Source organism: Aquarana catesbeiana, linkage group LG12 (genome assembly GCF_042186555.1).
Source record: "Aquarana catesbeiana isolate 2022-GZ linkage group LG12, ASM4218655v1, whole genome shotgun sequence".
Taxonomy (NCBI): Eukaryota; Metazoa; Chordata; class Amphibia; order Anura; family Ranidae; genus Aquarana; species Aquarana catesbeiana.
The window spans coordinates 9,861,268-9,874,069 of NC_133335.1; the positions used below are offsets into that span (position 1 = coordinate 9,861,268).

The 12,802-nt window shown below is 44.6% G+C and overlaps 1 protein-coding gene across 1 annotated transcript in view; it reads left to right on the forward strand.

Moving 5' to 3' along the window:
- Window positions 1-10,455, forward strand: part of BMP7 (bone morphogenetic protein 7) — a 102,366-nt gene extending 91,911 nt beyond the window's left edge. Inside the window, exons 5-7 of the mRNA XM_073607216.1 lie at window positions 2,613-2,689; window positions 6,101-6,211; window positions 9,439-10,455. Of these exons, the coding sequence (XP_073463317.1) occupies window positions 2,613-2,689; window positions 6,101-6,211; window positions 9,439-9,588 (338 nt within the window). The 3' untranslated portion in view covers window positions 9,589-10,455. The remainder of the gene's footprint in view (window positions 1-2,612; window positions 2,690-6,100; window positions 6,212-9,438) is intronic.
- The last annotated feature ends 2,347 nt before the right edge of the window (window positions 10,456-12,802 follow it).

Below are 12,802 nucleotides of genomic sequence, written 5' to 3' on the forward strand. Positions count from 1 at the left end.
GTTTAATTATATTCTACTCTGTTCCTATATTTTTTTTCTTTTCTGTTATATTCTGTTTTTTTTATTTTTATTCTTTTCTATTCTATATTATTATATTCCTTTATTTTTCTGTTCTATTAATTTTTTTCTCTTCTATTGTTTTATTCATTTACATATTCCTTTATATTCTATTTTACTCTAGTTTATTATATTCTATTATGTTTTACTCTATTCTATTCTTTTATTTTCTTATTTGATCTATTTTATTTTCTATTCTATGCTTTTATTCTATTCAGTTCTATTCTTTTCTGTTCTATATTTTTAAATTCCTTTAATTTTTTTATTCTATTTCCTTATTTTCTATTCTATTATGTTCAATTCCTTTATATTTCATTCTACTTTAGTCCGTTTTTATTCAATTCTTTTTTTACTCTATTCTATATTTTTGTTATTTTCTACTTTATTCTACTTGATTTTCTATTCTGTTTTATTCTATTCTGTTCTATTTTTTTCTGTTCTAGTCTGTTCCTTTATTTTCTATTATATTGTATTTTTATTTTGTATTATTTTTTATCCTATTCTGTTTTATTCTATTCTTTTCTATTCTATAATATTATATTCCTTTTTTTATTCTATTCTATTTTTTTATTCTATTCTGTTTTATACTCTATTATGTTTTTTATTCTATTCTATACTATTATATTCTTTTTTTTTTTTTTAATCATATTTCCTTATTTTATGTTCTATTCTCTTTTTTATTCTATTCGTTTCTATTCTATACTATTATATTCCTTTATTACTTTATTTTATGTTCTATTCTATTTTATTATATTGTATTCTGTTCAATTCCTTTATTTTCCATTCTACTCTAGTCTGTTATGTTCGTTTCTCTCTTTCTCTACATTCTATTCTTTTATTTTCTGTTCTATTTTGTTTTGTTCTGTTCTTTTCTATTCAATACTATTATATTTCTTTGTATTCTATTCTATTCTGTTCTAAAAAGCAGCCTAATTTGGAATCATAATCATCTTATTTCATTTGCATACCTTACTGTATTTATTGCAATATGATTCCATTTCTAATTCAGGTAATTGTATTTCATTACAATTAATTTCGGATTGGTTGAAATTCGGTCCTGTTGTGATTCAGACATTCGGATACATCCAAATAAGTAACATTTTGTGCAGATTTTCGATTTCGATAACTAAATGAATCGCAAACGTCTAATTTATGAATTGAACTCTACTGAGCACCAGAGACCACCTGGATATCACAACTTTACATGCACATTACTTTTGAACCCACTCTGATAACAGACCAATATAATCTTATACTATATTACCAAAAGTATTGGGACACCTGCCTTTACACACATGAACTTTAATGACCCCCCCAGTCTTAGTCCGTAGGGTTCAATATTGAGTTGGCTCCGCCCTTTGCAGCTATAACAGCTTCAACTCTTCTGGGAAGGCCGTCCGCAAGGTTTAGGAGTGTGTCTATGGGAATGTTTGACCATTCTTCCAGAAGAGCATTTGTGAGGTCAGGCACTGATGTTGGACGAGAAGGCCTGGCTCGCAGTCTCCGCTCTAATTTATCCCAAAGGTGTTCTATGGGGGTTGAGGTCAGGACTCTGTGCAGGCCAGTCAAGTTCCTCCACCCCAAACTCGCTCTTCCATGTCTTTATAAACCTTGCTTTGTGCACTGGTGAGCAGTCATGTTGGAACAGGAAGGGGCCGTCCCCAAACTGTTCCCACAAAGTTGGGAGCATGAAATTGTCCAAAATGTCTTGGTATGCTGACGCCTTAAGAGTTCCCTTCACTGGAACTAAGGGGCCAATCCCAACCCCTGAAAAACAACCCCACACCATAATCCCCCCCTCCACCAAATGATTTGGACCAGTGCACAAAGCAAGGTCCATAAAGACATGGATGAGCGAGTTTGGGGTGGAGGAACTTGACTGGCCTGCACAGAGTCCTGACATCAACTGGATAGAACACCTTTGGGATGAATTAGAGCGGAGACTGCGAGCCAGGCCTTCTCATCCAACATCAGCACCTGACCTCACAAATGCTCTTCTGGAAGAACAGTCAAACATCCCCATAGACACCCTCCTAAACCTTGTGGACAGCCTTCCCAGAGGAGTTGAAGCTGTTATAGCGGTAAAGGGTGGAGCCAACTCAATATTGAACCCTACGGTCTAAGACTGGGATGTCATTAAAGTTCATGTGTGTGTAAAGGCAGGCGTCCCAATACTTATGGTAATATAGTGTCTATACATCAGAAGGCCATATAGTAGAGGGGAGGGTCTTATGGGTTCATGTGTGCTGGGAAAGAACATGTTGACAAGAGCGATGATTTCATCAGTCTTCTTCGTTTGTCCAGTCACAGGCTGGGGGTGGGGAAGTGACCTAGCTGTGGTACTTACCTGCAGCAGAGAAAAGTCAGCTCACTGGGTAGGCTGCAAATAGGATAAAATTACAAATCTGTTGTCGGGTATAAAAGAAAAAACTCCTAATATAAGAATTGTTTGGCCAGAGTTTAGCATTGATTCTCATGGAGCTGATGATAGGAGGAGGGTGTCTGGGTGAAGTGGAACGCCCCTTTAACAACATCTCCTCCTTTTGTCATCCCAGAAAACAGCAGCACAGACCAGAAGCAAGCCTGCAAGAAACACGAACTCTACGTCAGCTTCCGGGACCTGGGATGGCAGGTGAGACCACGCCCGGTGGCGTCACAGCACTCCGCCCCCCTGCGCGGAGCTGACACAGACGCATGTCTTTTTTTTTTCTGACCTTTTTGTCTTTTTTATTTCAACAAAGTATAAAGATTATTTTGCCATGTAAAAAAAAAAAAAAACACAAATGTCACACTTTTATACCTTTTTCCTTCCCCTATCGATAATCTGATCGATAATCAGTTTGGGAATTTCAGTCCCATCTGATCAGAAAAAGCACCAGGATTTAGTCTTTGAAAAACCAGATGAAAACATTGATAGATGCAGGAAATCCCGTATCCTGTTACAGAGAACAGAAGAGATCAGTCCGTAGCAGATTGGATGCTTTCACTTTATGTGGGAGATCTGTCAGCATATTCAGGGAAGCGGGGGGTCCCGATGTTCCACCACACGTCTTATACAATGTCCTTTCCATCTACCAACCGCTGTGTACCTCCAGAGCTTCCCTGATTGGATGCAAAAGCTGCAGAAAGAGGAACTTCAGTCTAAACGTATACATTTCAGAAAAAAAAAAAAAAAACACCTTCAGCGTATTAAATGATTATTTAAGACATTTAGCCACTTCATTTATAAAAATCGTGTGTTTTTTGCGTGTTGAAATTTATGCTATTACAGCACTCTCCCCATTTCTGAAGGTGGACATTTTAACTGAGGGCAGCTGAAGCCTGCATCCGTTCTGTTCCAGGAATGCAGTTGCTTCTCTGCCCTTAATGCAATGTTAAATTATGCGCATGCGCACTGGCACCTCTGATGCTTCTTTAGCCACTTGGCCCATCTCTGCCTTCCTCCCCCCTCCTCTGCTTTCTTCTGTCCTCTTCTGTCCTCCATTCGGATATGTGCAGGAAGAAAATCTGGACAGCCGCACTCCGGAATAGGCAAATGAATAGAATCTTCTTTCTTTAATAACGTAGCATAAAAATTAGTACATGACACTGTTGGAGCAATACAGCTTGACCGCTAACGCGTTTCACGCTCTTACGGAGCGCTTCTATCCTCTGCCCTTCTCTGCCCCTCCCCTAGCCTTCTCTGCTCTCCTCTGTCCTCTGCCCTTCACCCTCCTCTGCTCTCTTTTGTCCTTTGCCCTCCCCTACCCTCCTCAGCTCTCTTTTGTCCTCCTCTGCTCTCCTTTGTCCTCTGCCTTCCTCTTCTGCCCTCCTCTGCTTTCCTCCTTCCTCCTCTGCCCTCTCCTGCCCTCTTTTGTCCTCTGTCCTCCACTTTACCCCGCCCTCCTCCGCCCATCTCTGCTTTCCTCTGCTCCCCTGCCCACCTCCTCCATCCCTGCCCTTCTCCTCCCTCCCCTGCCCTTCTCTGCTCTCCTTTGTCCTCTGCCTTCCTCTTCTGCCCTCCTCTGCTTTCCTCCTTCCTCCTCTGCCCTCTTCTGTCCTCTCCTGCCCTCTTCTGTCCTCCTCCATCCATCTCTGCTTTCCTCTGCCCTCCTCCTCCCTCCCCTGCCCTTCTCTGCTCTCCTAGGTCCTCTGCCCTCCCCTGCCCTTCTTTGCCCTCCTCTGTCCTCCGCCATCCCCTGCCCTACTCTACTCTCTTCTGTCCTTTGCCCTCCTCAGCTCTCTTCTGTCTTTTTTGCCCTCCCCTACCCTCCTCAGCTCTCTTCTGTCCTCCTCTGCTCTCTTTTGTCCTCTGCTTTCCTCCTTCCTCCTCTGCTTCCCTTTCCAAATGCCTGGTTCTGAAAATGCGTGGGGTGAGGGGGATTAGGCTAAGTTGGCTGGTTTCCTCTGTACTGTTCTGTCCTCCGCCTTCCCCCCGCCCTCTTCCGCCCATCTCTGTTTTCCTCCGCCCATCTCTGTTTTCCTCTGCTTTCCTCTGCCCTCCTCCTACCTCCACTGCCCTTCTCTGCTCTCCTCTGCCCACCTCTGTTCTCTCCTGTCCTCCGCCATCCCCTGCCCTCTTCTGCTCTCTTCTGTCCTTTGCCCTCTCTTCTGTCCTCCACTCTCCCCTGTCGTCCTCTGCTCTTGTGTCCTGTGCCTTCCCCTGCCCTCCTTCACCCTTCTTTGCTTTCCTCTGCCCCTCTCTGCTCTCTTATGACCTCTGCCCTCCCCTGCTGTCCTCTGACCTCCGGCCTCCTCTGTCCTCTGCTCTTCTCTGCTTTCCCCTGCCCTCTTCCTTGCTTCTCTGCCCTTTTCTGCTCTCCTCTGTCTGCCGCCCTCCTTTACTCTCTTCTGACCTCCACCCAAGAGGTCCATGGTAACTCTGGAGGAGCTGCAGAGATCCACAGCTCAGGTGGGAGAATCTGTCCACAGGACAACTATTAGTCGTGTTCTCCTCAAATCTGCCCTTTATGGAAGAGCGACAAGAAGAAAGACATTGGTGAAAGAAAGTCATAAGAAGTCCTGTTTGCAGTTTGTGAGAAGCCATGTGGAGGACACAGCAAACATGTGGAAGAAGGTGATCTGGTCAGATGAGAACAAAAATGAACTTTTTGGCCTAAAAACAAAACGCTATTGTGGAGGAATCTTAAACACTGTACATCACCCTGAACACACCATCCCCACCGTGAAACATGGTGGTGGCAGCTTCATGTGGTGGGGATGCTTTTCTTCAGCAGGGACAGGGAAGCTGGTCAGAGTTGATAGGAAGATGGATGGAGCCAAATACAGGACAATCTTAGAAGAAAACCTGTTAGAGTCTGCAAAAGACTTGAGACTGGGGCGGAGGTTCACCTTCCAGCAGGACAACGACCCGAAACATCCAGCCAGAGCTACAATGGAATGGTTTAGATCAAAGCATATTCATGTTTTAGAATGGCCCAGTCACAGTCCAGACCTAAATCACATTGAGAATCTGTGGCAAGACTTGAAAATTGCTGTTCACAGACGCTCTCCATCCAATCTGACAGAGCTTGAGATATTTTACAAAGAAGAAGAATGGGCAAAAATGTCCCTCTCTAGATGTGCAAAGCTGGTAGAGACATCCCCAAAAAGACTTGCTGTAATTGCAGAGAAAGGGGGTTCTACAAAGTATTGACTCCGGGGGGCGCCATAGAAATGCACCCCCCCCACACTTTTCACATATTTATTTGTATCATTTATCATTTTCCTTCCACTTCACAATTATGTTGCACTTTGTGTTGGTCTATCACATAAAATCCCAATAAAATACATTTACATTTTTGGCTGTAACATGACAAAATGTGGAGAATATCAAGGGGTGTGAATACTTTTTCAAGGCTCTGTAACTTGACAGGGGTTTTACCTCTTCTTTCCCCCATCCTATGGCTTTATGTAGACTTTCACCCGCACACACTCATGGAGGGACACTGAGTTTTTGGTAGATTTGAAGGAAATTGTCCCACCATATTTCTGACATTTATCTCTGTATTTGGTGACGGTGTTTATTAATACTGTTGTGTTTTTTTTTTTTCTTCCTCCGTAGGATTGGATTATTGCTCCAGAGGGTTACGCTGCTTATTACTGTGAAGGTGAATGCGCTTTCCCACTAAATTCCTACATGAATGCTACAAACCACGCCATCGTTCAGACACTGGTAAGATCATCTGGGCTGCTGCTGGTATGTCAGCATTTCCCTCTTCATTACCGGGGATCTTTATTTATTTTGTTTGTTTAAGCAAAGGGTCCTTTACTGTACAAGCTGTGCATAGTATTGCACACTACATGGTTCCCTACTGACTTTTTCTGCCAAAAGCTCCTCCTGCTTATGTTTCGCTGCAGACAGGCTGGGAGAGAGCCGGGCCATGTGACAGCTGGATATCGATTGGGGAAATGATTAAAATAATTACAGTGCCATCATCCATATATAATGCACCCGGAAAGTATTCACAGCGCTTCACTTTTTCCACATTTTGTTATGTTACAGCCTTATATGATTACATGGATTAAATTCATTATTTTCCTCAAAATTTTACAAACAATCCCCCATAATGACAACGTGAAAGAAGTTTGTTTGAAATCTTTGCAAATTTACTAAAAATAAATAACAAAAAACTCCCATGTACATAAGTATCACAGGCTCCTCCCATGTACATAAGTATCACAGGCTCCTCCCATGTACATAAGTATCACAGGCTCCTCCCATGTACAGAAGTATCACAGGCTCCTCCCATGTACATAAGTATCACAGGCTCCTCCCATGTACATAAGTATCACAGGCTCCTCCCATGTACATAAGTATCACAGGCTCCTCCCATGTACATAAGTATCACAGGCTCCTCCCATGTACGTAAGTATCACAGACTCCTCCCATGTACGTAAGTATCACAGGCCCTCCCATGTACACAAGTATCACAGGCTCCTCCCATGTACATGAGTATCACAGGCTCCTCCCATGTACAGAAGTATCACAGGCTCCCATGTACATAAGTATCACAGACTCCTCCCATTTACATAAGTATCACAGACTCCTCCCATGTACATAAGTATCACAGGCTCCTCTCATGTACATAAGTATCACAGCCTTTGCCATGACACTCACAGTCGAGCTCAGGTGCCTCCTGTTTCCACTGATCATCCTTGAGATGTTTCTACAACTTGATTGGAGTCCACCTGTGGTAAATTCAGTTGATTGGACATGATTTGGAAAGGCATGTCAGAGCACAAACCAAGCCATGAAGTCCAAGGAATTGTCTGTAGACCTCCAAAACAGGATTGTATGGAAGCACAGATCTGGGGAAGGATACAGAAACATTTCTGCAGCATTGAAGGTCCCAATGAGCACAGTGGCATCCATCATCCGTAAATGGAAGAAGTTTGGAACCATCAGGACTCTTCCTAGAGCGGGCCACCTGGACAAACTGAACAATCAGGGTAGAAAGGCCTTATTCAGTGAGGTGACCAAGAACCCCGATGGTCACTCTGACAGAGCTTCAGCATTTCTCTGTGGAGAGAGAAGAATCTTCCAGAAGAACAACCATCTCTGCAGCACTCCACCAATCAGGCCTGTATGGTGGAGTGGTCAGACAGAAGCCACTCCTCAGTAAAAGGCACATGACGGCCCACCTGGAGTTTGCCAAAAAGCACCTGAAAGACTTTCAGACCATGAGAAACAAAATTCTCTGGTCTGATGAAACAAAGATTGAACTCTCCGGCCTGAATGGAAAAGCGTCATGTCTGGAAGAAACCAGCACCGCTCATCACCTGGCCAATACCATCCCTACAGTGAAGCATGGTGGTGGCAGCATCATGCTGTGGGGATGTTTTTTCAGCGGCATGAACTGGGAGACTAGTCAGGATCGAGAGAAGGTTGAATGCAGCAATGTACAGAGACATCCTTGATGAAAACCTGCTCCAGAGCACTCAGGACCTCAGACCTGGGCGAAGGTTGATCTTCCAACAGGACAACGACCCGAAGCACACAGCCAAGATAACAAAGGAGTGGCTACAGGACAACTCTGTGAATCTCCTTGAGTGGCCCACCCAGAGCCCAGACTTGAACCCGATTGAACATCTCTGGTGAGATCTGAAAATGGCTGTGCATCGACGCTCCCCATCCAACCTGATGGAGATTGAGAGGATCCTGCAAACCTGCTGTAAAGCTTATGTACATGGGAGGAGCCTGTGATACTTATGTACATGGGAGGAGCCTGTGATACTTATGTACATGGGAGGAGCCTGTGATACTTATGTACATGGGAGGAGCCTGTGATGCTCATGTACATGGGAGGAGCCTGTGATGCTCATGTACATGGGAGGAGCCTGTGATGCTCATGTACATGGGAGGAGCCTGTGATGCTCATGTACATGGGAAGAGCCTGTGATGCTCATGTACATGGGAGGAGCCTGTGATGCTCATGTACATGGGAGGAGCCTGTGATGCTCATGTACATGGGAGGAGCCTTGATACTTTTGTACATGGGAGGAGCCTGTGATGCTTATGTACATGGAAGGAGCCTGTGATACTTTTGTACATGGGAGGAGCCTGTGATACTTATGTACATGGGAGGAGCCTGTGATACTTATGTACATGGGAGGAGCCTGTGATACTTATGTACTTGGGAGGAGCCTGTGATACTTATGTACATGGGAGGAGCCTGTGATGCTCATGTACATGGGAGGAGCCTGTGATGCTCATGTACATGGGAGGAGCCTGTGATGCTCATGTACATGGGAGGAGCCTGTGATGCTCATGTACATGGGAGGAGCCTGTGATGCTCATGTACATGGGAGGAGCCTGTGATGCTCATGTACATGGGAGGAGCCTTGATACTTTTGTACATGGGAGGAGCCTGTGATGCTTATGTACATGGGAGGAGCCTGTGATACTTATGTACATGGTAGGAGCCTGTGATACTTATGTACTTGGGAGGAGCCTGTGATACTTATGTACATGGGAGGAGCCTGTGATACATATGTACATGGGACTTTTTTTTTATTATTTATAAATTTGCAAATATTTCAAACAAACTTCTTTCACGTTGTCATTATGAGGGATTGTTTGTAGAATTTTGTCCATTTTGGAATAAGGCTGTAACAACAAAATTTGGAAAAAGTGAAGCGCTGTGAATACTTTCCGTGTTGCACTGTACAGAAAAAGAAGGGACGATGTAAACGACACGGTGTATATTTAGTATCACTTTAAGCCCTAGTACGGGTGAAGGCACCAGACAGATGAGCTAGGTGAAGTGTCCTAAGCATTCCTGGAACAATAACGTTTTTTTTCAGGCCCAATGGAACACCAGTGTGTAGCTTTCCGATTTGTAGTACGAGGGATGCTTACTGAACATTTTTGGTGAAACTTTATTATTTCTCCCTGTTTAGGTCCATTTCATCAACCCGGACACGGTCCCGAAGCCTTGCTGTGCCCCCACTCAGCTCACAGCCATCTCCGTCCTTTACTTCGACGACAGCTCCAACGTCATCCTCAAGAAATACAGGAACATGGTAGTGAGGACCTGCGGATGTCATTAAAAGCACGCAATCATGGCGCCCATTTTCAAGCCTCAATCACAACCAGCACCATTACTTGTGATCACACGGATACAAGTCCTCTTATTTTTTTTTTGCGGTCAAAATATAAACTTATTACCATTCCACAACCAAAATGCATTCAACCGCACCTCCCTGGCTCCTGATACATACCTAATAGACGGGGTGGGGGGCGGCCCCTGCCTACTTGTCTTGCCCAGGATTTCATTGAAGGGCCACAAAGGTAAACTTCACCTGCTTAGAAGACTGGTGTCCCACAACTCGATGGGAGCTGAGTGGCTTTTTCTTTTTTTTCTTCTACTTACCGTCTCTAGATCCTACCGGAATGTTGCTGTCCTTCCCCCTCCCTTATTGTTGGTTCAGTTCTGTTCGGAAAAATGCTCAGTTAACATAACTGAGGAGACACTTTAGAACAAAGGATTCTGGGAATCTCAACCAATGAACATAGAGCCACTTTTTTTTTTTTTCATTGTGGCGTATTAGAAATCCGTTTATTGACAATTTGGAAGAAGAGGCCTTCAAAACGTCTGGGGGGGGGGGGAGTGTATGGTGTAACAAAATGGAGTCACTCGGATTATATTTATAACATTGCAGTTGGCCCTCTCAGGCTGTAGATGGTGTGGTCACCCTTTTGTCTCATCCGATTGGTTCGCCGCACCTCGCTGACCTCGCGGAGGAGTGAACGATCTAGAGAAAGCACTAGATGATTATTTTTATAAGGTTGATTTTGTTTTCTTTTGTTTTTATTTTTATTTTATTTTTTTTTTCCTTTGGGTTTTTGTCAAAACTCACAAAATGTTTTTTGGCAAAATTCTTTGGCAAAATAAATCAGTTTCTTTAATCAAAGAATCTTTATAACCAAGTTTCTTGTGTCAAAGAATCTATAACCAAAAACAGGTTGTAAGAGGCAAAAAGGGGTTCTAAGGTGGTGGTGGTGGTGGGCAGGGGGGGGGGGGGGGTTAGGTAGGTAAAGGGTATCTTCACCCAAAACCAGTTTCTCTATCGTCCATTGAGGGACACAGGAATTTAGGAACAGTCTGTTATACTGCCATCTACAGGAGGTTGGGGTGCTGTCAAACAGATTGTAAAGCCAGCAGTCAGCCCCTGTATAACCCCTGCTTTACCCAGTATGCCTCCGTTTTTTTTCTAGTGTCCTAGGAGGTTGGACGCTTTTTCTTTTAGCTCTGCTGAAAAAGTCCAACTTCGTGGCAATTACCTTGTCCTGATAGGGTTCTTCAGGTACCTTTGTACTCTAGGCTGTCCTCATACCTTGGGTCTGTCAGTGGTTCCTTCCTACCGTTTCCCCGAAAAAAAGATCTAGCGTGATTGTCGGTGATGGCTGCAATATAAGCCCTACCCCCCAAGTAAGCCCTAGTTAAAGTCCTTGTAGGTCTTATTTTCAGGGTAGGGCTTATTTTCGGGGAAACAGGGTAAGGCTTATTTAGGTGGTAGGGCTTATATTGCAGCCATCACTGACAATCACGCTAGGGCTTATTTTCGGGAAACGGGGTACCTCTCAGCTCATCTGGTTTTAGACATCCAGAATGTTTCTGAATTTTTGTGTGCTTACCGTAAAATCTTTTTCTTCTAGTCCATTGAGGGACATGGAGGATCACACCTAGTGGTGTATTTTGGTTTTGTGCTGCCCTAGGCGAGACTAAAATCGGGCGCACCCCCTCCCACCCCTTCCTGTTTAAGAGCCACCCCTTCAACTGTAAACTCCACCCCTTCCTCTTTATGCTCCACCTCTTCATATTAGAGCTCCACCCCAGGAGATGGTCAGAGACTGCAGATATGATACAGGAGATGGTTAGAGACTGCGGAGAGGATACAGGAGATGATCAGAAAATGCGGACAGAATACAGGAGATGGTTGGAGACTGCAGACAGGAGATGGTTAGAGACTGCGGACAGGATACAGGAGATGATCAGAGACTGCGGAGAGGATGCAGTAGGTGGTCAGAGACTAAGGACAGGATACAGGAGATGATCACAGACTGCGGACAGGATACAGGAGATGATCAGAGACTGCAGACATGATACAGGAGATGATCAGAGACTGCAGACATGATACAGGAGATGGTCAGAGACTGCAGACATGATACAGGAGACGATCAGAGACTGCGGAGAGAATACAGGAGATGGTCAGAGACCGAGGACATGATACAGGAGATGGTCAGAGTCTGCGGAGAGAATACAGGAGATGGTCAGAGACCGAGGACATGATACAGAAGATGATCAGAGTCTGCGGAGAGAATACAGGAGATGGTCATGGACTGAGGACAGGATACAGGAGATGGTCAGAGACTGCAGACATGATACAGGAAATGATCAGAGACTGCGGAGAGGATATAGGAGATGGTCATGGACTGAGGACACTATACAGGAGATGGTCAGAGACTGCGGAGAGGATATAGGAGATGGTTAGAGACTGCGGACAGGATACAGGAGATGATCAGAGACCACGGACAGGATACAGGAAATGATCAGAGACTGCGGAGAGGATATAGTAGATGGTTAGAGACTGTGGACATGACTCCCCAGTAATGATCATTCACAGTTATCATAGGTAATAGAAAAGGCTCCTCTAATGCTTTCCATGTGCTCACCGCTCTGTATAGTAAATGATTTGATGGAAGTCACATGTAACAGTGCAGTACCCCGCCCGAATCTCCCAGCGCCGGCAGGTCTCCCCAGCCAGCAGACCTGGCTGCGTGGCTGTGATTCATAAAAGGCACTAAGCAGCGCCATTACATCACTTTGGGCCGCCCAGCTGAGCCTGCCCCTCCCCACCCGAGCCCGCCCGATGCAGTTCACCCCTACACACGAGGGAACAAGGAATAACCTAGAGGGGCAATTGCCCCCCCCTGTAGCGACGCCACTGGTCCCTTTTGCCTGGAGGCGGCTCCGCCCAAGGCAAACGCCTTGTTTGCCTAGCGGTAGATATGGCCCTAGTCCGACCGCTGTTTTATAGCTGGTCTGTTGTATTGAGTCATGCTCAGTAGAGGACAGGTTATAAGCGGTTGGATTTGTTTTTTCTGTTGGCCATTGTCCCTGCCTCCTGAATACGGCAGTGTAACCCGGCTGTTTCTAAATTTCTTTGTCCCTCAATGATGAAAAAGAGATTTTACAGGAAGTACAAGTTGATAGATGTTGTTAAGATGAATAGCCCACCAGCTTCTTTATACCTGGTTTAA